The sequence below is a fragment of the Oryzias latipes genome, chromosome 11 (assembly GCF_002234675.1).
Source record: "Oryzias latipes chromosome 11, ASM223467v1".
NCBI lineage: Eukaryota > Metazoa > Chordata > Actinopteri > Beloniformes > Adrianichthyidae > Oryzias > Oryzias latipes.
In genome coordinates, this window is record NC_019869.2 from 8644369 (window position 1) to 8672107 (window position 27739).

Here is a 27739-nt window from a genome sequence, read left to right on the forward strand (position 1 = left end):
CTACCTCCGTATTCCTCTCTCCCTCTGTGACTGTAAGAGCATCAGTCAGGCTGCTCTGCTTCACTTATGTTGATCTCCGGGCTTAGGCACTGATTGGACCCACACGACAATCACAAGCACCAATAGGGATGCAACGATTGAATCACATGATAAATGTGTGTGAGTGTGTGTTGGGGAGAAAAAGAGGCTTAGATGTAGGAGGAAGGGCAGAGGAAGATGGGGATGGTGAGTGGCTGCAAGCCGCTACACTGCTGAGAGATTCCCCCCCCCCCTCTCTCGCTGTCAGAAAGTGGGGGGGGGGGGGGGGGACACAGGTTTAGGCATGTCAGGCAGCCCGGCAGACGCCTCTGAGCACCAACGCATGTAAGCATGTGGAAAGAGGGGCTTCATCTCATTGAAACAGTGGAAGAGTGGTGCAGCACCGGGGATGTAATTGAAACAAGGGTTGCTATGGAAACAGGGAATTTGGCTTATGACAATCAAAGCTAAGCCTCAGGAGGATCGGACTCGCCTTCATGAAACACGGCACGCACACACGCTGCTGGCGTTTTTATTGAGCGCTACATTCACAAAAGCAACACGACAGCTGCCTCTGTCTGAACATCAGAATCTTTGAACAAGGATTCAAGCGCGCATGCGATGTGTCAGCCATGCAAAGCTTGACACTAAGAGTCATCAAGTTGGAAATATCCCCATTCCCCATAAGACCTCAAATGTGTCTGCGCTCCACACATGAATGCTGTCAGCCACAAATATAGACACTGCAGAAGCTGGGGATGCTCTCAGAATCGTCCCTGATCTCTACTATTATCCTCCCACATAAGGATGCTTCTCGTCTGAAGTGGATACTCCCTCTAAATACTAACAAAATGGAATTTGAATAAGCAGCATCCAGTTTTAAATCTCTGTGGAGCTGGACTGTCTACGGATTCAAATGAAACTGAGGTCTCATTTCTTTATAAGTCAAATAACTGACAAACACGTATCAAAGATGTATTCAAGTTCAACAAATTGCAGACAGAGAAAAAATGAGGCACTCTGACAGTTGGATGCATTCATGTCCTCCTCTCCAATTATGTTTTGATGCATTTTCAAAATGTTCCCAGTGATCTTTTAATTACGGTTGTGCTGTTTTAGCCAAAATCAAAAAACCTGAGTCATTTTATAGGACATAGTTTCTGCAGAGCGACAGGATTTCATTAGACATTTGCCTCTGAATTTCAGAAGGGACCATTTCAATCTGCATTTTTCCGTTTGCTCCTGATTAACAACAATATGAATACAGACTTGCAATTTTAAAGGGCCTATATAATGCAAAATCATCTTTTTTGACATTTTAAGTGTATTAAAATGTTAATTCTTTATAAAAACAACAACAACCCCAAAGTAGTATTTTGATCCATTCATGCATTTCTGATTATTCCTGTAAAAACCTGCCCTCTGAGCCCCAGCCCCCCCCCAACCCACAAAAACATGTGGGTTCTCACATTGTGATGTCACAAAGTGAAAACCGCCCCTTCCAGGAAAAGTCTTCACTTCCAGCACCAGACTAACACACACACACACACTTTCTCCACGGAGCTAGCGATGATCGGGAAAAACTCTTTCATTTTATAAACACAATATTCACATCCATCTTTGAAAAAGTTTGGATGTTGTTTGTTTTCGTGAAACCCAGACACGCTGCAGAGGCCGATTCTAGATTGACGTCAGGAAGACGCGTCACGTCAACCCAGCTTTTGCCCTTCACGGGTTGATGACTTGAAACCAAAACAGAGGAGAATCTGATGCTTGTCCTGAACTTTATTATATTTTTTTTTTGCTTGGGGACGGTAATAAAAAGTTCCTTTTCATTTTATTCTGATTTTTATTTTTTCCCTCCTCTGATTAATGCGGGACAGCAAGTCATCAAATTGGGTGACAGAGAGACAGAGTTACTGCTGCAAGCAGCCGTTTTCGGATGCAGCTAAACATAACATACGGTTAAACCAAAGCAGGTTTGTGTAAATTCAACTTTCAGTTCTATTGCTCACAGTTTGTATTTGCTTTGAGCAAAGAGTGAACGGCACCATTTCATTTTAACCTCCACTCTCCAGGACAAAGTGATGCCGCATACCTTGTTAAAATCTTCATTCGTGGCTCTCATCTCTTTCCAGGTCTTGTTGAGCAGCTGGATGCAAATGCAGAAGAATTCCGCAAAGGAGCGGTCATGGGTGAAGAACATGGGATGGAAATCATGGCAGTTTTCGCTCGCTGTGGATGAAAACAACAAAACCCGTTAACCAAATGCCGGCATGAAAGCTGCAGATTCTGAAAGCAAAAGTTTCATTTTGTAAAATTTAAGAGTGACAGAAGATTGTTTGTTTGCGCTTGTTGTAATTTTGTAAATTCAGTTTATTTTTCTCTGTTGCTCATACATTTTTTTTTTGTATGTTTTGCAATAATTGTTGCCGATGTATGACTTTTGATTTCGATTAGGGAAAGTGCAGCAAACAGTTGCCCAACAATCAGAAAAAGAAGCAAAGGGGCTGTGCTTCTGTCAGGCTCCAAAGGGATTATGTTCAAAGTGAATAAAAAAAATAATAAATTCAGCCATTTGCCCATCAAAAATTGTGCCACTCTTCAAAATAATATCAAAATTTTCTTTAATCCTAAAACCATCTGAACAAAAAAAACAACAGTTTTACCAAAGCAGATGAGATACTTTATCCTGATGATAAGAATGGATTCGGTACTGATGCAAACACGCAGAGTGGATACAAAATAGTTTTAGGACCCCTTTGACCAAGATTATGACTGAGTATTAGGACCACCGTAAAAATAAATAAATAATACATTTACGAGAATAAACTCATAGAATTAACAGAAAAAAAGTCAAAACTGTATAAGAATACAGTTGTAAATTTATGAGAAAAAAACGTTTTAAGAATAAAGTCGTAATATGAGAAAATAGGTCAAGAATATAGTCATACAACTATGAAAAATCTTACTAAACTAAATTCGTAAAATTATAAAACAAAAGTCAAAATGTGCGAAATGAATGTCGCAAAATTATTATTTTTTTATTTCTAAATTTTGAGACTAAAGTTCAGAGAGAAGAAAAAAAGTTACAAAAAAATTATGAGAAAAATTACAAGAAAAGGGTTCTATGACTGACTCCACCGGAAGCAATTCCTTTTCTATGGATGACCTGACACTCACTCAGTCCAGGTCTCATATACAGCCAATGATCTGAACCTAACAGGCATCTTAGCAACAATTTGTTGACATTTAATAATCCTTTTTTGTTTATTTAAATACCTTGAATGTAACCAGTAGGTGACTTGTTACACAAATATTGTTTTTCTCCAATGGATGAAAAATGACCATTGAATTTTCAATGCATATTAACTCAACGGCTGTTATGTTTATGGTGACTTTTGAGTAATCACACAGCGGTCATTTTAACTATGAAAAAAGAGACTTGACATGCAAAAAAAATCACTTGTTTATTTTGGGACACCTTTTTAAAATTAAGATATTAATTGCATGTTAGTATTTATGGTATACGAAAACAATGTGTATCTTATTTAGAGGGCGACAGGGTGGGGGTGGATTTGGGGTGGGGGCTTTTATTTTCTTCTTTTCTTTCAGTTTCAACAATCTGAAATGCCACAGCTGAGTCACTCACCACTGCATAAAAGCACTCTCAATCATCCACCTAAGTGGAGATGGAGCGATCAGAGTGGAAAATCTTTCCACTGTGGTTAGACAACTGTTTGGGTGTTACTGGTCCTCAGCAGTCTTTCTTTTCATTTTTAACCAACTTTTTCAGCCTTCTTTTGATAATAATAATAATAATAATAATAATAATAATGGATTCGATTTATCTGCGCTTTTTCTTGGTGGTCAAAGTGCTCAGTCCATTCTTCATTCCCTCCTCATTCATACTTGGTGATGGTAACTACTGCTGCTCTGGGCTTGACAGACAGAGCCGTGGCTGCCAGTTTGCGCCTACAGTCCCTTTGAACATCACTGGGATCATTCATACACATTCACACACCAGTGGAGGCGCACTGGAGGCAGGGAGGGTGAGGTGTCGCCCAAGGACACAGCTGCGGGAAGCGAGGATCGCTCGGTCGTTGGACCACCTGCTCTACCGCCTGTACCACTGCCGTCCCCACATAAGATCAGATCAGATAAGATGATAACTTTAAACTAGAAGACTGCAAAGAAACCTGAGCAAAGAGGTGCAGTCACACTAAAATATAGCTAAAGGTAATGTGATTTATCAGCAAATATTATAAACAAAACTGTTTTCGCCAATTTGCAAATAAATTTGCCATTAAACTAACAATTGAAGTATTTGCTACAACCTGTAGCTTGCAGCATGCCTGAAGAAAAGCATGTGAATATTTTCTCCAGTGTTACCAGGGTCAATGCGACTGTAGACCCATCAGCAACTTGTGCAGCTCCAAAAACATTCCTGTTGATCAAGTTGTGACTCCTATGTGGGGTGATCAGATAGTGGACATAAGCAACAGTGGGTGTGGGGCAAAAGGATAAAGGTTCCAGGTGACAAAAGAGTGACTAAAGAGTGTCAGCAGATGTTGTTAGTTCGGCAGTGCTGCTACCAGGACAACTGTCTTGATGAAGACCAAAAAGGAGGTTCTTGGATATTATCGAGGAGGACATGAAAGTGGTTGGTGCGTGAGAACTAGATCAAGAGGAGACGGATAAATAAAAGCTGAAAATTCACTGAGGTGACCCCTAAAGGGGGCAGCCTAAAGGTAAAGTAGAACAAAGTTACATGTAGCAGTAGCTGCGTGTCCATTCCACATACGCGCAAACCTTTATCCAAATTTGAGAAGGGTCTAAAAAACACAATTACACTGTTTCCATTAAATTATAATTTTGCAAATAAACACAAACCAACTCACGCGGTAAGTCATTCAGAAACATGGCAAAGGATGTGAACAATACTTTGCTTTACAGCAGACACATTCTAATTTCTACCACGACACTAGCGCTCATCATCATCTATCAAAGGAGGCGTCGGCGTCTTATTTAAGCCATTGAGCGACAATATCCGTACACGTGGGAGCGGCTACGGATGAAGCCATTTTGGATAATCATGGTTGGTGATTTTACAGAGGAGCTGCATGAATTTTGCATGAAGTGTTGGATCAGTTTCTACCAACAAGTGCATTGCCATCACTTTGTGAATTTCACTATCTAATTCATTTAATTTGAAAAAAGTTGATATGCCTCAAAAATCTCTTCCTCCAACCGCAAAAACCTTTTTTTTTGAAAAATGCGAGTTTTTTCGTAATTGTCGTGTGACCATCAGATGAATTTATTATCGCAAATCCAATTTGCGCAATTTCATAGTCAATGGAAACGCAGCTTCTGATATAAGCATGAGCTAAATGAAGGAATTTAAAATGAAACAGAAATGATCAGATAAAATGATTGAAACAAGTCTTGCAAGCAGGTGAGTGTGAAGCTATATTTACATTGGGCATGTAATGCGAGTTCAAGAGCACGTTAGCATGCTCTTGAACGTGTGTCACACGCCTGGTGTTTATCATATGGGGTTCATACTTCCTCTTGTTCTTTTGCTACTGTTCACTAGCGCATGTCTGCCACAACTTGGTGTGAAATGTTGCAAATCTCTGTAATCTTGCTTCAGGCTTTTTCTTCACGGCACCTCCGTGAATTAAAAGGGACGTCATTCATATGTCCGTTCCAAATCAGAGTCCCTGATTAGTCAACGTTAAACCTGGTTTAACTTTCAACGAGCGTTAGATGGCAGCACGCTTTTGTAAGTAAAGCTCTGAATGATGTGCGTAGCTACGCGTGAACCTCAAGAGTTTTGAAGACGGAAGCCCAAAACACACACGTTTACCTACATTTCGGTGGAAGTGGTCACTTAAATATGTGTTGCCGAGGGGGGTGTAAAGGAAGCTTAAAAGTCTGAATGATTATGTTCCAGTGGATTTCACTGATTTTCAACAAAAGTCCATATTTAGTACTTACAGATCTGAACACACTGAAGCACATCTAAACAGCCTCAGATTGCTATTCGCACATAGTTAAACATATCTGATTTGAGAATTTGACACCACAGGCCTTTGCAAACAATCTTTTGTATGTAAAAATATCAGTTCCCTGATGCAAGAGAGCATGTTTGATGCCATACTTTGGACCCCAACTGTCTAATATTATTCTGGTGAGAGGTGTCAGCTTCATACTAGGAGTTTGTGGGGGTTTCAACACAGTCTGACCACAAGAGAGCCGACAACACCTGTGTATGAAGGTAAAAACGCCACTTACAGCCCTCATACTGGTGACAAATAGATCCTGGGTTACCAAGGAAACAAACGTGACAGCTCATGTGCATTAACATCTCTGGATTTCTAAATATCGCCCACCCAGATGTGATGTCAGCACTTCAGACAGAGCTGACAGAGATGATTTGCTGGTCAGGCTTAATGCCAAATATAACTATGGTACACTCTCTTACTGCCCAAAATAGCTTGCAGAATAACTTCACTGACAGTTGTGCAGGTCTTTTCATGCAACACTCATGCAGTTTTAGATGTTCTAGTAAAGGTTTTGAAGACAATAATGTCAAGATAGGTGCTCTATAAATAAATTTGAATTGTTTTCTGAATTTGTGTTAATGTGCTTTATGATATGAAGGAGGCCAGAGCTTTAATCCTGAGGGAAGCATTTGGATAACAGCTAGAGGGACTTGCTGCATCCAAATCAACCCCTGACATAAACACAGGCTTTCAAACAAATAGATAATAAGGACTCAAAAAGCCCAGTAAGTGTTTCTATGAGCCCACAAGAGGTCAGGACAGATTAGAAATGTTTCAATAACACAAATGAGAGAATTTTTCTAAAAACAAAACAGCTTATGGTCAAATATTGAGACAAAAGTAAAACAAATCTCTGCAATGCAGTAAAGTCAACATGTCAAAGGAAAAGTGCACATCCGCTTATTAGTGAGCTAAAAAATGCCCCTTTCTTCCCCACACAGAGCAGCAGGGGTCAGTCTGAAGCGGAACAGAGTCCAAACAAGCCCATTCAAACAAGAAAAGACAAATGAAAAGGCCATATCAATTTGGAGTGGACACAGGCACAGCATCTTCTCTGCACAGCAGGTCTACCACTCTGTTGGACTAAGAGGGACTCACCAGGGGAGCGCTGCAATCCTACATAATAAACTCCCTGCAGCACAACTATCACAAGAGACAGGAAGTGTTAGAATTTGGGAGTCGATTTAGCTGCTCAAATATATCCCTTGTGCTACATTGTGGGGTGCAGATGACCCCACCCTTACATTGACGTGTTCTCTCTACCATGACAAAGGTGGATAAAGGTGGAAAGATTTCATGTAATCCATGGACACCAGTGAGGTTCTCAAATTATTGAAGAAAAAAGGTTCAGAGCACTGTCTAGCACAAGGAGTAAAATGTATCCTTTAGAGTAAAGAAGCTCAATGTTTTTGTCTGAAAATGAGGGGGAAAGCAGGTGAAGACTGTTGGGGAGAGTAAGAGGATGTGCATTTTTGCTGATTAAGACTTACGCAGCTCGCCCACTTTTAGAATCTCACAGAGCATCTTGGTCAGCTCGATGCTGCTGCGGCCGAACGGACATTCGTGCTTGTCTTCTCTGCTGCTATTCTCCAGAACAATCTAGAAAAACATGCCCGAAAGAGAACAAAAGTTCAGTCAAAAATTTATTACATTTCCAAGATGGTCTGAATATTCAGTGGAATAAATTGTTTTGTTGCAGAAAAGGTTTTGACTACAGTGGTCCCTCGCTTCTCGTGGGAGCTACGGTCCATAAATAGCGCTCAATGAGTGAAATCCACGACGTAGGATTAACAACGATCTGAGGCAGCAAAGCCCCTCACTACATAGTTTGACTTTTCTCAGACAGACCCAATCATTTTTAAGCATTTCTCTCTGAAAGTTCAAACCTTCATAGAAAAAAAGAACAGAATTATAGAATGAAAATAAAGATCCAATCGCAATTGAATATTTATGTAGTCAAGACGAACGCATTCTGTACAGGAGATACGGCACGGAGAAGATTGATTGGCAAGGCCAACAGCTAATCAGGATGGAGAACACAGTGGCCTGAAAAGCAAAATTGCACTGGAGAAAAAAAAAGTAGAAACAGCAAGACGACGAAAGGTGAACCACGATATAATGAAGGACAGCTGTACTTGGTTGTGGTTGACTGTGTGTATGTTATGCTACATTTACACTGGGGCTAACACTTTCATTGAAAGTGCTTGTTAAAGTGACCACGTCCAATGAAGAGTTGATGCAAACACATGTATGTCCTCTCTTTGGGCTGCCACTTTCAAAATCTCTCATTCAGGTGTGGCTATGCAAGTTACTAATAGAAGCCAATGAACACGCATTGCAAGTTAAACCAGGTTGAACTTTGACTAATCAGGGACTCGGATGGAATGAATGACGTTCCCTTTCATTTCTTGAAAGTGGCAACTATTTAAAATTTGATCATGAAGAAGAAATGAATCATTGAGGTTTGTGCCCGGCTGGAATTCTATGACACCAAGTTTTTCATATCTTGAAATAGAGCTTTAAAATACAAAGCCTGGAGCAAGATTTGCAAGAGTTGCACCAAGTATCTTCCAACTGTAGGTGGCGGACATGCGCTAGTAAACAGTAGAAAACAATAAAAAAAGAAAAAGCCCCTCCCTGCTTGTCCAATGCAAACACTATATCCTAAAAGTAGGTTCAAGAATGTGCGTTGTGCATGTGCGCGTCACATGCCTGGTGCGAATGTAGCATCCAAGTGTTTTGTGTACCTACCCTTATGTAGGCATCCTGGTGATGTCTCGCAAAATAGAGCATGTTGTCCAGAGCCAGCATCCCAGGAGGAATCTGGGTAAAATCCACAGCTGGATTGACATGATTCTGAGGGAACACAGAAGGCGCCCATGGTTAAGTAAGTCCAACATTGATTTATTTAGGCGATAAAATGTCAGACACACTGTGACAGTAACTGTTACTTGAAATCGGTTCATTTCCCTTTTCTTGTCTTGCATATTTTGTTTGTCCAACCATTTCTTATCTAATCAGACCTCTGCAAATATTGATGAGGAGCTGATTTGCTGAATCAGAAACATAGAAGGAGCAAAACATGTAAGAGACATTTCGAAAGCACAGTGAAAGAGCTAATCTCATCTGTTGTATTAGGCTAAATCTGTCCCAGCTAAGTACATTAACGAAATGTCCTGTACTGCACTGTTGGCCATAACTTAATTCATGTGATTCCGTTTGAAAGTGATAGGTCGAGAAAACGGATTGATGGAAGATTTACACAGAGAAGTGCGAGTTCTGGCTGTTCTCACGGGATATCCTCAGCTGAAGGCTACTGTTGCAGTGGCCACTCCACTGTTAAAGTGCACCAGGTCTGTCATTCAAAGAGGATAGGCCAGCATACTTCTGCTTGATGCAATAACTCAACATCTACAATTACCACAAGACACCACTCGCCTTTACCCCAACTTCAAAAGCACTTCAACGAGGGATCATATTTGTGGGAATCGCCCTCGATCAGGATGGTCATCCACAACGAACAATAAGGTAGCCGATTGATCCTCAAAACAAATCTTCTGCTTGATGGTTTTTCAAAGAACCACTATTCATGCTGTTCATTTTCCATGAGGGAACGTACATTTGTTTTGGGCTCCGTCTTTCCCTCCTGAAAGTAGGGGTTGTCTGGTGTATTTGCTTGGTCCAGAACTGAACGGGGACGGTTTGGCGAGTGCTGGTGGTGGTGGTGGTGGTGGTGGGGGGGGGGGGGTCTACTAGCAGACTCAGGTGTTAGGTTGAGCCGTTCACTAAAAGCCTCATTGGTGGCTACAGCCAGACAGTTCTCTTACTCTAATCTGGACTGAGGACACTGCAGATGGGTAAAGGATTAAAAACAAGCTAACACCAAAGAAACCAAAGATTTAGCTGATTTTTTTCAGTCACAGTGAAGAATCAGCATACAGATCAAGTCACTAGAAACTTCATCCATTTATTTAGTTACTGATTTGACTTACGACTAAAAACCCTTTCTTTTTAAAGACCAACAAAAAGTGTTAAACTTACAATAAAACCCAGCTTTTTGTAGTCACGGGTGTACATGGACTTGCGTTTCTCGATGCTGCCGCTGTTATTGGGTTCACACTCCACATCGAAGGCAATTCTCCGCAACTCAAAGATTATGTCTCTTTGAGCCTGAAGAACAATCAGAAAGAAGAAGAATCAAAAATACTGGCCATAAATTCACATAGCTTTTGGAATTTGCATATTTAGAATAAAAAAAAAAAACACATCTACCAAGTTTTATTTGTATAACAAAGCACTAGTTTTTACTGACCTGGTCCTGGGGATCCATCTTGGTCATCATCCGGTCTTCCAGCAAGTTGAAAGTGAGCACCTGCAGCACATATAGCTGGTGTGCCATCTCATCATTGATGGGTGTGGGATTACGGATCACATTCTGCACAAAATGGTAAACTAGTTTAGTAAGCATGAAAAAAGGTCAGAAGAAAAGGGAAGTCAAGGATTTTTGTGGAATATACAGATAGGGAAGCAAATGAAGCAAAATAGTAGACACAGGTGTGTAAGTAAGAATATTTAAGAGTGTCATTTTAAAGGTAAAACATGCTGTTCTTCGAGTTTAAACAACGGCTAATAAAAATGAACTTACAGTAAGAATGATGGAGCGCAGCTGCTTTTGGGCCAGAATGTGGGCCATCTCCTGTAGAAAGAGACGAAAAAGAAGAAGAAAGAGACAAAAAATAAAGAAATTTAATAAAAGGTGGGGGGTAACAAGAAAAACAATGATGTAAGATCATAAATATGTTGAGGTAAAAAATTGAGATTTGGGGATTCTCTACGCTAAACTTTAGACAAGCAAGGCAAACGAAAAGGCCTGCGGCACACTATCAAGTGTGCATGTAAAGGCTAGAAAAACAAAAGACCGTTCTTTTCGGACCATAAGGTGCAATATCAATGGCCTATTTCCACACATAAAGTAAAACAAAACTGTGGTATAATGTGGTTTACTACACTACCCAGAATTCCTAAGGACTGCAAAAGGCAGCAGGGTATTGGTCAGAGGAGTCTATGTCTGTAAATAACTTCAATATTCTAGGAAACTGTTGTCATCCATTTGTGCCTGTTTTATCTGCAATATCTAGGTATTTGCAACATATACTTCAACTTTATTGAACTACTTCACAATAACTTGACATTAATTGGTTGGAACACATAAAATACAAACAATATACTTATGTTTTCAGTTCATTATGATAAAGCAAGGCCCCTTATTATGGTAGCCATAAGACTTAGCCATTCCATCCAAGCGTGCAGTATCGTAGCCAACCACAGTCGTACCTGAAGGATTTTTGAGTGGCGTGTATCAGATAAAACTAAAATTAATACATTAGATGTATGGGATTATATGGCGATCTGTCAATTTTTGAGAAGTGTGAAATAGTTTAAACGCGCATTATGGTCCGAAAAAACATGGTATGTTAGAAAATCGTCTAAAAAAAAAAAATTTAAATACAGGAATTAAATAAACAAACTCTCGACTTCTACAATGCAAACTACAGAGTGTGCTAGTCAAGGGTGCACTTACTGTCAGAGGACAGTCTAGGATGTCCACAATGTGCTCATCATACTACCATGTCGTGTGCAGTGAAGAGACAAGGTCAGAGACAAAGAGGGTAAGTTGAGTGAATGTAGTGGTCCAAAAAAAGTTTGAAATGATGTCAGGAAAAAACGGATTCAAGATCTGATTGTTTTGGTGCTTGGGACAAAGAGTGGATGGCATTTTCAGCAAAACAGTGGGGCAAAAAGTATTTGGCAGTTGCCAAATTGACCCACATCATAATGAACATGACGGCTTTCCACTTGTACACCAACTTTGATACCTCTTCTCTGAGATTTTTTTCTTACATTTACCAGTGCCAGATGGCCCGAAGAACCTATATTTAGATGAGGAGGAGGAACACAAATGGTAATGGAGAAAATTTGTTTGTAGTCCTCCCAAGTGCCAAAGGATTTTCCATAGTCACTTTGTACCAAACCTACCGGTAAGTTCTTTGATTGTATGGTTGTACAGCAGAGGTGCTTGACCTGGGACTGATATAAAGATGTAAGTGATGAAAACGAGAAGAGAAAAAAAAAACAGAGTAAAAAAAGCCAAACGCAGACACCATCATACTTTAAATAAGTAAGCAGGTGAGCAAGAAGCTTGGTGAGAATAGAATATGGAAAAAAAGCATCATTCAGTGACAATTTCCCTCAATTTGGGGTTCCATGTAAGATCTCACTTTGTGGAATCTTGGGAAATGTGAAGAAACAGTCCAGCACTACATGGGGGGAACTGGTCAATGGCCTAGAGAGGGCTTTGACCTCAGACAAAAAGGTTGCTAATAGTAATGTACAACAATGTCATGGTTACAGTCCTGCAGGGCTCAAAGGTCCTCTAGTTTGAGAACAGCACATTCCCAAGCCTTTTTAAAGTTTGCCAGAGACCACCAGGATGATTCCTAGGACAATTGGTAGGATATCAAGGATCCAAAATGGAACTCTGTTAAAAATCTGACTTTTACTTTTTTTTGAGGGAAAGAATGCTGAGTTGGATCCCAAGAACACCACTTTGAAGCATGGGGGTGGAAGCATCATGCGATTGGGTTATGTTTCTGCAAAGGGGACAGGATGATTATGGAAGAGATGAATGGGGCCATGTATGGTGAGATTTTGGACAAAATCCTCTTTCCATCAGTGAGAACCATAGGAAAAAAACATGGTTGGATCTTCCAGCGTGACAATGATCCCAAACACTGCCTGGGCAACAAAAGAGTGGTAGTGTAAAAAAACATTTCAAGGTTGTCTTGTCTGGCATTGCCATTTATATTAAGTATTAAAGTACCGTATACTTTTGTTAATGACCAAATACTTATTTCCTGAACCCTTGAACTAATAAATGAATTAAGAATCATTTATGGGATTTCCATGTTTCTTTTTTTAATCCATTCCGTCTCTCACAAATAAAACGTATCTATGATCAACTTTACAGATCTCACCTAATTTTAAGAGGATGACTTTTAAGTTTGGGGACTGCCAAATACTTTCTTTGCTCTGTTGTACTTAGTAGTCAGAATATTAACTTTATGAATGGTCGAGTTGCACAAAAAATGATTATTACCACCAATTGTTACAAATGAGTACATCGTTGAGCGTTGTGGCTCTGACGTAAGCGATAACGTGGTCAGCAACAGGCTTGTTGTAAATGACAGGCAACCATCCCAATTATCACCTTTCCCATAAAAACAAAAATCTTATTACTTGCATAGATTGAGTCATTTACAGACCAAATATCCATCCATCCATCCATCTATCCATCTATCCATCTATCTATAAAATTTCAACATAACAGAGAAGGACACCGCTGATTGCCATATGAACTGATAGTACAGGGTAGATATGCTAAACATGAACACTTTAACCTCACCTGTCTCTTCTCCTCTGGGGCTTTGAGGAACAGTGCATTGATCACAGCAACCGTATAAGTCTGAATGTCCTGGTCAGTCCTGCAATCCACAACCCCAACCCCCCCAAAAGAAACATATTAAAGACAAGATTTATAAAACAGCTCAGAATAGTTAAGAGAAGACAAAGCAACATTATTAAAACCAGGAAATATAAAATACATTAAAAAAACAATTTTTTTAAAGTAAGGACAAGTAATGGTTACTCCATCTACTTACCCCTGGAGATGAGGAATGAGCTGTCCAATGGTGATTTCTTGCGCCACCTTGTGGTAAAGATCCTGACTGTTGAGCACCATGGACTCTAGGATGGCCAGGGAGCGCTGCAACACTGCCGTGTCCATGGCCGACTTGTTCACAAAGCTGGCAATCTGCACAAAAGAAAGCAGGAAATATATCCTAAATGATAATAATATTAATCACTGAAAAAGGTTAAACACCTAGCATAACAAATAATAAGTGAGTCAACTTAAATGATTTAACAGGTAAAAACCATTGGCTGTTTAACAGAATTGGACTTAAGGACCCTTCCTCCATTGCATACCAGATAAGAAGCCAAAATTCTATAGAGAAATATACAACAATTACTTATTCCATTTGTCAGAATGATAACTATCACATCCTGATATTGTTTCTGTAGTTCAAGTTATAGACTGTCTAATCAGATGCCTCAATAAAAAAAGTCTACATGTTCTCTTGTCCAACGTTAGAAACAGTTTTTTGACAGATGAGCCCGATTTTAATTGGTAAGGGTGTGGCCTTCCAACAAGCTCACTCCTGATTGGTGAGCATACTTGCAATAGAATGACGACTCAAACTGACGCCAACCAATCACTGCTTACTGACAAGTTCCGGTTCCATCATGGTGGCGTCCTTATTGTGAAAAAATGGCTACTAAATTGACTTTATTTCGTTGGACCCGGAAGTTACACACATTTTTTATGAGTGACGTCATACTCACTCGGTCCAGGTATCACATACAGTCAGTGGTAAAAAAGCAACAATAAAAAAACACTGACATTAAAGCATGACTGTCAAACAAGTCTTCCATCCTGCATGAATATGATGAAATTATTATTTTTAAAGATTTATTTATTCATTAGATACAGGGACAGCACATATTAACAAACATTTGTGTAAATATGCCAGAGTTAGCCAAAGGGCAATTTTTCATCTGCAGTCCCTAGGTAGATGTTAAAATCACCCTAAAAGATCCAAATCAAATAACATATTTACATAAGATTACGTCCATATATAAAACCATATTTTCAGTAAAATTAGCAGTGAACCAATTCTTTAACTGTGTCTTAAATGAATTATATGTGTTTTGATTTCTAATAGTTATTGGGTTGAAGGTCCACTCAGTAGCAGCTCTAGCAGAAAAAGCAGTCTGACCAAAAATACTTTTTCTACAGGGAACGGTACAGTCTCCTTTGACTGCACTCCGAGTTCTGTTGTGATCAGCTATCTGGATGGTAATGAACTGGTGAAGAGGAGGGGATGATAAGCCATGAATGATTTTTTGTACATGAGACAAAGATTTGAAAATTCAACCACGTTTTCCCAACGCAGTAATCCACGTTTTTGTAATATTGGATAATGGTGAACAATGTTGGGTTTTAACAGTTTGTTTGTATAATGTTTGCAGAGGTTTTGAAGATGTGTTACAAGCCTGTGACCAGACATGGCATGATGATTGTTTTTTTATGCATATCTTTTTGGGGCTGACCTTCTTGATGAAAGCCACAGAGAAAGTATCCCACGAGATAATTCCATGATCCATCAGCTCCACAAAGGCCGTTAGAGTAAAGGACAACAAGTCACCGAAACTGCAGGACAGCACAAACAGACCACAGGAAACATGTTATTATCAGATGACTCCAAAGCCCAGATGGCCTGACAGGGGGGGGGGGGTTGGCAGAAGCAGAGACGTAGCGGAGAGAACAGTTCAATGCTGCTGCAAAGAGTCAAAGAAACAGAGGTAAAGTTAGTGGGAGACAGGCCTACAATAAGAGCCAAAAGAACACATGCTGGGCGCCATTTAGTTGGGAATAGGAAGCTACATTATATAGAAAAGTCATGTAGTTCCACTGGTACCATGAATCACATGGCCTTAGAAAAAAACAGCATCATAAACAACTGCATGTTCTGATGCTACTTTGGCAGTTTCATGATTTCATTTGTGCTTTGACTCGCCTTTTGACGTTCCATACCTCTTACATAACTCTAAAATCCGATTCTGCAGAATTTTCTTACTAAATTGAATTAAACTTTTAACTGTCTTAACCACATTTGGCATTAGTTCAATGTTACTCCCTTTGCCAAAAAAACTGTAAAAATTTGTGGGTAGAAAAGTATCCTAATCTTCAGGAGTCTTAAAACACGCACGTTCATTTCCGTAAAGTTACTTGTTAGGTAATTATGTCCATGAATTTAAATAGAAAAAAATAAAAAAATACATACTCTTGCAGTATGTGTTCATAATTACATTTAAAACATGTTGTGAGGGAATTGTTCGGAAACAAAGCTGTAAAAAGGTAACTGTAGGCAAATTTGAGTGCTGAACTTTGGAAATTCCAACATTAAAAGAAAAAAAGCTGCGATGTTCAGCATTACATTAATTAATTAAAAAGTTGTTCTCTCAAATGAATCATTTGTGGCCAAGTAATACTATTTTGTGTGAAAAAATGTTTATTTTGTAGGCACACATTAGCATTTTGTGGCCACAAAAGTTGGGATTTTATCTGCATTTTTAAAAGTGCAAATTAGCAGTTTGTGCACACAAATTAGTATTTTTCTAGCACAAATTAGCATTTTGTGTACACAAATTAGTATTTTATTCCACTCTTACTTAGTGTAACAATCTGTTCCCATAAAATGCTAATTCGTGCACAGAAAAATGCTAATTTGTGCACATAAAATATGCTCATTTGTGCACACAAATTTATATTTTTCCACACTAACTAGCATTTTGTCATTTTCAACTCCTACTATTAATTTGTGGCAAGTTGTGTCCAAAAACATAGCCTACTAATTTGTGCTCACTAATAATAATTTGAGGGAACACTTAGGTCTTTGTTTTTTTGTAATGTCCAGGGCTTGTTCATTAGCACAGGTTTTAATCTAACGGTCTTGGATGAGTAATGGATTAACGACACCTCATAGATGATTGTTGAAAATTCATTATTAGTAACCCACAAGTATAAGACTAAAAGACTTTTGCAGATGGTATTGGACAAACTACAACTTAGGATAGCAGATCCTTACAATACGGAGCCCTCTAGGGGCCAGTTGTTAAAAAGAACAAAAAATCGGATAAACTGTACGCACGGTTCATCTGATTTTTTTTTTTTAACCACTGGCCCTTGGAGGGGTCAGAACTACAAAATAATAAAACAGGAAAACTGATTTTTGTTTGGCAGATTTGAACAAAAACAAATATATGTAAGATTATTTTGTGATGATAAAAACTATAAAGTCAACAAGAAGCTGAGGAAAAAGGTCATAGGTGCAGAGAAAGCCCCCCTCGCCCTGAGCACCATTTTGTAAAGATCACCAAGATTTAACATGAAGTAAGCAGTGACTTTGAACAAACTTTAAAAGAATTATGCTTTAAATTGGTCTTCTTCTTTTCTTTTCTTTTTTAAGAAGTTGAATTAAAAAGTAAATCTTGGCCTTCTTTCAGTCTGTGCTTAAGAACCTGAGAGTTATTTTGACCACATGCAACACTCATTTAAGAACGAAAGCCAGTTAGTTAAACGAGTCGGTTAAAAACTCCCACAAGGCACCACGGTCGGTCTTAATCATGCAGACGCAACCAGCAGGTGAGGAAGAGCAAAGGACATTGTACGATTGCGGGGGGAGTGGGAAAGGGAGGGGCTTACCAGGGCTTCATAATCTTCTGTAGTTTCTGATAGCGCCTGCAAACATTTGAAAAACTTTGGTGTCACATTTGGTAAGAAAACAGCATTAACTTAAATTCTTAACAAGGACGGAACAGGGAACAACACACATGAGTCCAAAACCCCGCTGGCAGAGACCAGAAAGGAGTCTAGTCTTCCATCAAGTCAAACTGACTGTTTTTGTAACAAAATGAATCACAGGTTAAAACAAAACAGAACTTCAATAGGCTAAAGATAACTTGGTCTATTCGGCTACAGGAAGCATGCGAAGCAGAAATATTGAGGAAAGAAAGGAAAACTCCAAGCACAAAAAAGGTATTTATATATATCCAAAAACAATTTATGGAATTGTCTTAACCTGGTAATTATAACTAATCAGTACTTTTATTTGAACTTGTTATTTGTATAAAAATAAATATTTTTTTTTATTTCTGTAAGTTTTGAATGTTCATATGAAAAATCTAGAAAAATTTCAGCATCTTCTTCACCTGAAAGGAACCAAAAAAATATATTTATAATAATAATTGTAAGCAATTTTTACTTAAAAATGCATTATAAATGTATCAAATCCATGGCTTAATTTTTCCTTAAAATCATTTATTGTGGGGGTGGACTATTCAGTTTGTTTATTTATTTATCGAAGCATTGATTGTACGGTATATGGGAACCGGACTGAGTGACCCCTCCCCCTTTGCGTTCCAAACAGAAAGTACCTCTGGCTCCATTCTATTCATCAGAATAACCATTCCTGCTCTGATATCTTTTTTCTTCTTCTTTTTTCTTATTCTTTTATTGATATCTTTTAACATCTTATTGATAATTCTTATTTTTTCATCCTTTCCTTTAAACGTTCAAAGCATTTGATTGACAGATTCTCCCATGAATGCTTTTTAGATGGTGGGGGTGTGGTCTTCCAACAAGCTGGCTCCTGATTGGCGAAGTGGTGGCCATCGAAATGATGACTTACATCTACTCTAACCAATCACTGTTTGGTTCCAACATGGCGGTGTCTGTATCGCATAACAAAAAAAGCTGACTTCATTTCGTTTTCTATGTGTGACGTCACACAGCTCTGATAGTTTTAAAAACTGTTTTCATAACCAAACAAATATTGGTTGGTACTAAAATTTAGAGAATATTTTCAATTTCTAATTTAACATGAATAAAGTGGCAACTCGAAAGTAATGATTTCTGCTCCTTTGAAAACTTGAACAAGTTGCACATCATCTATTGGTTAAAACAACACTCTTACCTCAGTCTGACACTATTTTTTTCAAAAAATAAGAAAATGACACCCATTTTCAGAAGAAAGAATGGAGGCCGTCTCAATATCATGTGCCAGAAAGCTCACGTTTAACTGAAGAAATGCTGCTGTTCCTTGTTTGACCAGAAGATGGTGATATCTGTCCATGCCTTGAGACGTTCAAGAGGACAACAGCACAAACTGGCTTTTCACGTGGACACTTCACCACGTGTTTGGCAAAACTGATTAAATCACAGTGCCGCCCAGCCAACAGGGTACTTTAAGACCCGCTGCTCCTAAATAATTATCTTGCACCAGGTTTCCTGGCAGATGCAATGACGCGCGTGTGTGTTTTGTATCGTTATGCATATCTATGAATCGTAACGGTGAAGCAGATCCACACAAACACGCCATTCTCAGTGTCTCCATAGCTGAATACCCAGCAATGCTGATTTACATAAAGTAATATTTTCTCAAAGGGCCAAGAGCGCAGTGGAATACATTAACGTCTGTGCTGCTTCAGTGATTCTGTTTAGAGAAATTAAGATATTTGAAAAATACTCCTAAAAAATAAAACATGAGGCTTTAATTTAAAAAAAGGAAGTCTTGCTATAATAGTATTGCAAGCAAGAATAACAGCTTTTTATGCTCGTCTTACTGTCTGACTAGTAAGATGAAATTTGGAACATTTGTGCACAAACATTCAATCTGAATAAATCATTTCATGATCTCTTCCTCTCTTCCTCTTCTGTTGTGGGAAGTTAGATAATGAGAATTGCAGGAAGCAGAAAAAGAAGCCACTGAGAATGCCTGGCAGCTGCAAGCTTGTGCCACATGTCAGCTTGTGAAAGCGTCTACATTTGCACAGTCTCATCTTCGCTTTGTCTGCCTATAAGAGGCACGGTGTGCTTCTGATGCACAAGCACAAAAAGAAGTGAACCCACTTTTCACTCCCCAGGCACCGAGGCTGAGAAAATGTCACCTCAGCATAATGGATTCTCACTTTATCCTGAGAGAAAAGGTTCTCCAGAGCCTTCAGTCCCCCTTTAAGACACTAAAGTTTCAAAATGACATGCCACTTGAGTGATAAACATTTTTCTCTAAATATATCTAAACATCAAACCCTGATGAGGAAAATGTGTCTGACACCTTTCTACGGCAAACTTGGTCCAAAGTCTTCCTTCTTGGACATCCTTGCATCAGGTTGATGTGGTTATAGTTACAATAATAATTCTGCAGAGGCTCACAAAAAATGTGGACATGAAGCTTTGAGGTTTTTTTAATCAGGTGTTATTGTGCAACAAATGTAATCCTTCAGCTTCAGTATTGACATTCTTTCGGCAACCGCAACTTGGCAACACTTTACAGTACAGTTACGTATGTTTTAGCGGAATCAGTCTGTTTTTTTAGGCTTGGAGTTACATGTATTGTGAACATGCTAACACGGCTAACGTGTAGCGTGTTACGAAAAGGTCCTGGAGTTTCTGTGAATGCAGTTAATTAAGTCTGACTCAAGGACTTATCTCAGACTCTTTTGTCTCACTTCATGAGCCTTATATTTTATCAAATAAGTTCAAAAATAGACCATTTATTCGCCTCTTAGTGCCGAAAAAGCCGTACATCTGTTCCACAGCATTTCGAGCTGAACAGCTGCACTACTAGATTTAAAATAAAAATTGTAGCATAAGTTAATATTTTCATGAGGGATACAGAAAAGTGCAACTCCAGAACATCACCTTTTTATGCCAACATGCAGATTTGTGTAGATTGTTTTTTGTTTTTTTTAGCGATAAGGCGCGAGGAAACTGTAAAGACCCACTCTGATGATAATGGTGTTTTTGTCATGTTCTTGGGCCATTTCATATAAAGAAAATTAAGTTGAAAAAGTCTTTATTCAAACTGTTGTGAATGGGGAGCAGATGGAAAAATGCTTATTTGTGACGTAGAAAATTCAGCATCAACAGTCCCGTTTACAATTTCGAGGGGAATTTTAATTGCAGCACTGCAGAGACTATGTCCAAGACAGAAACACGGTTTTTGTTTTTATTTTTGGCTAAAAAAACAGCATAATCGTAATTAATAGGCCATTGGGAACACTTTTCCAATAGATCAAAAGATGATCAGTGTGGACTTTATATAGGCTGCAATTGTACCAATTTGCTAAACTGCACTTGGCAGACAGCATATTTTCACAAATAAAAGTAATCAGTTTTTAATCAATTAGTATTAAGAGTATTAAGAATTTAGGGTTCAAAAATATTTGCAACATTTATCGGCTAAAGACAAAAGCAAAAAAAACACACGCAAAGACAAAAAGACACAAAGAATTGAAATCTCCTTTGCCTGAGAGGAAAAATGCATTAACAGCTGCAAAAGTGGGGCAAAAAGACCTCTGACTTACTCAGTCCCACTCTCCACCATCTGAGTAAGAAGCGAGATGCCGTCCAGGTTAATGAACTCCTGTGCAAAGGTGATATCCCGGGAGGCATTGGCCAAGTCTTTCAGCGCCTCAAGCTTTGCATCCATGCTGGACGACTGGATTCGTTCATGAAGCTGGAGTGCGGTCTGGTACTGAACGGTAAAAACACAAACAGAGATCAGGATGTGAACACAAATTGGAATTAGGTTGTGAATAAAAAACACTCAGACTTACAGGAGAGGTGGTTAAGCGGAGAATAGAGCCATTCTTGATGTTGTTCCGATTCTGTGAAGAATTTTCATGATCCAAAAAGTTAAAACCACATCCTTCCAGCCTTCTGCTTTCCTCATGATGCATATTTTTACTTATATTAAATAAAATAAAAAACCTTTTCTGTTATGTAGAAATTTGTTGAATCAGCAATCTGCAAAGCAAAGTTTTCATTGCTTCCCAAGGACCACCTAGAGGCATCAAATTATGAAGAAAAAAACCCACATAATTTATTATCATTATGGATCTTGTAGGATTTTCATAGGAATTTTATTTATTTTAAAATGCATTTTTAAAAGCAACAGTGCAGACTTACCCATCACAAACCTCCTTTATGATGGCTGAGAGAGGCTTTTTCTGTTGAAAAAAACAAAGCTACATTTAGTTTGCCCTCTTGGCTTGACTTCAGAATTCAGAGTTTAGCTGAGAGTGGGCTGAAATTGATATCCAAAACAGGAATGACAGAATGAGAAGTTGCCTTCTAGGACCGCTTTTCCACGGGAATGTATGAATGTGGGAATTCCGATCATGTCTTAAGCTCCTTTCATTCATCATGACTGTGTGTACAGGCATTTCTGTAAACCAGAAGAGGGAATTATGTCTGTCATTTTGAAAACTGTAAAACTCCTAAATGATTTCCATTAAAGCAAGTCTCATTTACAATTACATTGAAATATTAAAATAAAATAAAGTAACAGATGTGAATTCTGATGTAACACAGATAAAAAAAAGAACAACACTGACTGTAATTTTCAACAAGAATCAAATTTTCAATTGAAAAAGTTCAAGAATAAAAATAAAGCCTACAGACAAGTTTTAAAATATAGATTTAAATATTTGGTAAAGTTTTACCATAAGATTCCTTAATAATCTAGTTATAAGACATTGACAAGCATTAGTAATCTGTTTTATGGCCTTTATAGGATAATATTAGACTTTCATTAGCAATTTTAGATATTCTACTTGTGCCTCATAAGTGATAATATACTGCTATGAAGACATTTACAGGCATATCTAAGGCCTTTGAGACATTCATAAGACTTTTGTTGGCATTTGTGGAGGTCTTACAAATATGAATGAGGTGAATGAATAATGGACATATATAAGCACTTTGAACGTCTGGAAAAGCGCAGATAAAATACAGTACTACAATTATGTTTCACTTATACATTTCCATGCAGCCCTTACCAATTTAGTATCAAAAGTATCTTTAAAACTGAGATTTCTGAATGTATTATTTCTTTGATTTCGGTAGATATAGAATCTTTTTGCTGTGAAAGGACACAACTAAGTAAAAAATATTAACCAATTTGCTGCAATTTGGATTTGAGCTTTCATCACATAAAATCACACTTAGAACTTTAAAAAGTCATTTGTAATTTTCCCCAAAGCATATACACAAGCATGTTTAATGTATAGGGCTAAGTTCTGTTTGAAAAAGAAAATATAGACAGACATCTATATAGACATATGATTCGTCGAGATTAATATGTAAGAATGAAAACCTAAAAAAGGTCATCTGGGATGTCTTTGTTCACTGAATTAGGATCCAAACTGAATTCATGGTCTAAATTGAAAGCTAAAAATGACCTTGTATGAAATGACCCAACAGTGATTTATAAAAATGTATACAGCAGTAACAAAAGAGTAGATTACTTTATTAACATGAAAGATTTCAATACTCTGCCAACCTTTTCTAATCCCACCAATACAACTCAAGAAATAATCCTTTGTTTCTGCTTTCTTTTGCAACATGTAAACCCAAAGAAGCATCAACAACTAGGTATGCTGCGACACAGACATAACCGCAGAAAAACAATCACACAAGACAGTTTGCACCAGTGTTAACAATAAACACAGCTAAACAAGTTTGTATTTTTGAAAGGAATGCCGTTTCTATTGGTCTCAAGGCATCAACTCTCCATAGCCGTTACTCGCGAATCCATACGCTACAGCACTGTCTATTGTTAAAAGAAAGAGGAGGAAGAGGAGGGAGGTGACGCTGAAAGACAAGAAAAGAAGAGGCACAATGTGAGTTTCACCACAACAACAAAGGGAGGAGGAGAGTGTGGGGGAATGAATGAGAGCAAAAGCAATAAGGGACAAAGAATGGCTGGAGAAAACAGGTGGGACAAGAGAATGATAAGAGAGTGTGGGATAGCAAAGGGAAGAGGCAAGAGGATGAATCAAGACCTTCTGAAAAGAAAAGGCAAAAACGGCTCATCTTTATTATTTAAAATCCAAAAGTGAGTAGGGGTCCTTTCAGCTTTATTCACAGGGTTATCCGCTAAGAAGACCTATCATTCTGGATTGAAAGATCAAAGGGACATCTTAATCCAAGGTGTGTCCGCTAATTCACATTTGTTGACAAAGTTGTAATCAGTCGGTGTGCCTATAGAGCTACATGTGGTCACTGTGATGTTTGGTGACATGACGGAGAGGAAGTGAAGGAAAGAGTTGTCCAAGGAGGACAGAGATAAAGTTATAGTCAAGCACATAAAAGGTTAAGGTTATAAGAGCTTTCAAGCAGCTTGATAGTCCTGTGACAACAGTTTCACATATTATTCAGAAATGTAAGATTTATGGGACTGTAGGCAACCTCCCTAGACGTGACCACAGAGAGAAATTTGATGACCAATCAAAGAGACGGAAAATACATATGGTAACAAAAGAGGAGAGAAAAACTTCTAAAGAGTTCAAAGGTGAAGTTCAAGCTCAATGAACATCAGTGTCAGATTCCACCATCAGTCCTGTGAGCCAAACTAAACTCAAGGGGAAACAACCCAGGAGGACACCATTGCAGAAAACAAATCGTAAGAAAGCCAGACTGGAATTTGCCAAACTACTTGTTGATAATCCGTTAGTTACTGGGAGAATGCCCTATGGACATCTGAGACAAAAAAATGGAACATCTTGCAAGGGTACATAAGCTCCATGTTCACAGATTCAAAAAATGAAGCATATCAAGAAAAGAACATGGTCCCTCCTGTGAAATATGGAGGAAGCTCTGTTACGTTTTGGGATTGCTTCGCTGCATCTAAGTAAAATGAAATCCCAAGACTGTCAAGGGATTATCGAGAGAAATGTGTTGGCCTGAGTCAGAAAGCTTGGTCTCAGTTCCAGGTCATGGGTCTTGCAATAGGACAATGACCCAGAGCACACCGCTACAAACACCCAAAACTGGCTGAGAAGAAAATCTACAGTGGCATTCTATGACCCTTGATCTATTTCTAAATCCTATTGAGCTTCATTAGAAGGTACTGTTACATGCTGTCTGGAAAAAGCACTCTTCAAACCAACAGGAGCAGTCTGCTCATGAGGAGTTGACAGGTGCAGGAGTCTCATTGACAGTTTTCTATCAGTGATTCCCTCAAAAGGTTATGAAGCAAAATATGAAGTCACGGGTACCACCATGACCTCCGATAGACTGCCGACTTGTCTCGGGTGTACCCAGCCTTTGCTCAAAAGTAGCTCCATCAACCCCTGGCCTTCAATTCAAAAGAGATTCAGCGGCTTCAGAAGATGCATGAATGGATGGATGGATGAATGGACAGACGGACGGTTGGACAGACAGACGGATGGATGGACATGTGGATGGATGGATTTACGGATGGATGCACATGTGGATGGATGGATGGATGGATGGATGGATGGATGGATGGATGGATGGATGGATGGAAGGACGGACAGACGGACGGATGGATGGGATGCCATCATTTTGGTCTAGGTCTGAGAATCTTGTTAAATTGAATTGAACTTTATTTATTTCACAAGGAAAAATTCACTAATCATGGCAGCCCAATGAAAACAGTACAATTACAGCTCACCAAATATCAGGTAAAACAAACAAATAAGCAAATAGATACATAAATAATTGTCCATGTTTGTGCATATTTGGATTAGGAGCGTCCTCTGAGCCCCCTTGTTTACATAGTTGAACAATTGGATGCTGCGGCTGCTTTAGTTGTCAAATCTTTAATTAAGGGCCCTTCCTTGAGTTTAATTGGACAAATTGATGATAAGAATGCCAGAGCAGCATCTTACCCTGATCATGTCCGCCCTGCCCTTTTGAGGCATTGTTTACAGTGTAACAGAACACTGTTCAACAATCAGGAACAATATAAGGTTCAGAGTTTATTGTCATTTGTACATGTAGTACAAGTACATAAGATGAGGCATGCATAGATTTTTTTTAGGTCGTGTTAGTACCTACCTGGTCAATCTCCATAAGCTTGGGGAACGCCCCCGGCCATTCAATGGCCACCTTGACGATGTCTGCAGGTGGCGGCATGGATGCAGCGGGAGGGTTTAGTGTAAAACTTCTTGCCTCACTCCTCAGTCAGTACTACTGTAGATGGATCATAAAAACCTGCAGAAAGTAAGAAAGTAAAGGCAAAAAGAAAAAAAATAAGGCATAGGCCAAAAACTGGGACAAGTGAGTAATTTAGGATGTGGGTATTGGAAATTTCAAAACTCTGCAAAGAATGAAAAGCAAGAACAGTGCTGAAGGATACATGAGACACTGAAACAACAGTGCCAGGGGGAAGCTGCAGGGATTTGTTCACAGGAAGTATAAGGGAATGTGGCTCCCCTTATTATAATACAAATAAATACTTGTGCCAAATTGTGTATTGACATACACAATTTTTATCATTCCTAACAATTCTGAGGTCAAGCTGCAAAACCAAAAAGGAAAATGGACCCGTTCTGAGCAAATTCCTTTGATTTCAAGACATGACAAGAATTCTCAAATCCAAACTTGGAAAATAAATAAATGGTAGTGTGGGATCTGATTGAAGGGCAGCAGGTCAAACATGTGGTGGGCGGGGTGGGTGGGATCGCGGAGGACTGCTGGTGGTTATTTCTTTGGTAGTGTGACATTGACATGGTCTCGAGGGGAGGGTGCAAGAAGCAGCCAACAATTTTCTGGGCTGTGTTAATAACCCTCTTGACAGGTTTCTCTCAGTTGCCCACATTTCTAATAAGTCTACATTGTATGGCATATCGTGTCATTCACCATGATCAAACTATTCATGAATTCAATTGTCACAATATTCTGTAAAAACAAAATGAGCGAGCACCAGGGTAACTACACTTTTGTAAGCTCGCCATAACATTATTCAAAATTGACAACTTCTAAATCCAACATTTTTTCCCAAATCGCTTCCCTATGATGCTTGAGGAGTTAGGAAGGGATAGGTCGAAATGCATAGGAAGACGTTAAATTTGTAAAAGGTACTAACAAAAGTTTTTTTTTTTAAGAAATCCAAGATGGTCAAAGCCAAGGCCAAGGTCAAAGGTTAATGAAACTTTGGATTGTAGACTGTATGAAACTTTATGCCGCTTCTTCAAACAAAAGATTTCGTTTCCTATAGAATCTGCCACAAAATGGCGGACAAGTCGTTTGGTGACTGTGCAAGCCTAGTGCTGGGTTGATAAAATCAATTAAGCGATCTGATCTGATCCAAGCCTAATATACTGTAACGTCCCAGCTGGTACGTCACTATAACCGAACTGCTAATTAAGTGGCTTCATTGGAGAGCTGTCCCTGCCCCATTCACCGCACAACCCCGGACAAGCTCAGAGAGGAAGAAGTAGGCAGAGAAGCAGATCTCCTTTTCAGCATCAACGCCCATTTATTCGAACACACCACAAACAGCCAAACAGCATGGATGTCACTTGTGTTCCCAGCTCTCCCACTCATGGTTTTCACACCAAGTTTCCCCACTTCCCATGGGTCTTACGGGCTGAAGGCGGGGCTAAATCCAAGGTCGCTACAATATTAATAATCGATCTATAAAAGTAGTGATCGATCTTTTATGCCCTTCCTTTTGTGGTGACCGTGGTGCAGTGGGAGGGCGGTCGACTTCCAATCGGAATATTCCAGGTTCGATTCCCGCCTTACCCGCCCATGTGTCGAAGTGTCCTTGGGCAAGACACTGAACCCCACCCACCTTGAATGGGTGAATGGGTCTGTGACTGTAAAGCGCTTTGTGCCTTCAAAAGAAGGTAGAAAAGTGCTATAAAAGTATATGCCATTTACCTAACGCATAACACCATGTAAGTCAAAGTCTGCTAGCTTGATGCTAATGCATAATGGAGTTTCCCATAGGATGGCTAATGCTAACACTCGTTCAACCTAAACGTACATTAATGACTAAATGAACAGCTTTGTATACTCACAGGCATGGATTTTCCAAACTCTTTAAAAAAAAAAATTATAAGTAACCATTTGTGGTCTAAAACACATTTATTTGTGTAATGCTACACCGTGAGCTCCACCTAGTCACCAAACTGAAATGCCCTCCAGGACAGGCAGA

At 39.0% G+C, this 27739-nt stretch overlaps 1 protein-coding gene across 5 annotated transcripts in view; it reads right to left on the reverse strand.

Annotated features, from left to right (window-relative positions):
- Positions 1-27739, reverse strand: part of LOC101169868 (engulfment and cell motility protein 1) — a 92129-nt gene that overhangs the window by 22762 nt on the left and 41628 nt on the right. For 2 of the 5 annotated variants that reach the window (XM_020707074.2, XM_020707073.2), the window contains exons 2-17: positions 25633-25788; positions 21736-21776; positions 21538-21610; positions 21384-21434; positions 21132-21301; positions 17470-17505; positions 15315-15414; positions 13805-13956; positions 13549-13627; positions 11668-11709; positions 10732-10782; positions 10399-10521; positions 10128-10256; positions 8838-8942; positions 7577-7685; positions 2117-2253 (exon numbers count right to left, since the gene is read on the reverse strand). In XM_020707074.2, coding sequence (XP_020562733.1) covers positions 2117-2253; positions 7577-7685; positions 8838-8942; positions 10128-10256; positions 10399-10521; positions 10732-10782; positions 11668-11709; positions 13549-13627; positions 13805-13956; positions 15315-15414; positions 17470-17505; positions 21132-21301; positions 21384-21434; positions 21538-21610; positions 21736-21776; positions 25633-25710 — 1476 coding nt within the window. In that variant the 5' untranslated portion in view covers positions 25711-25788. The remainder of the gene's footprint in view (positions 1-2116; positions 2254-7576; positions 7686-8837; positions 8943-10127; positions 10257-10398; positions 10522-10731; positions 10783-11667; positions 11710-13548; positions 13628-13804; positions 13957-15314; positions 15415-17469; positions 17506-21131; positions 21302-21383; positions 21435-21537; positions 21611-21735; positions 21777-25632; positions 25789-27739) is intronic. The other 3 variants (XM_020707075.2, XM_020707076.2, XM_020707077.2) reach the window with 3 other exon arrangements.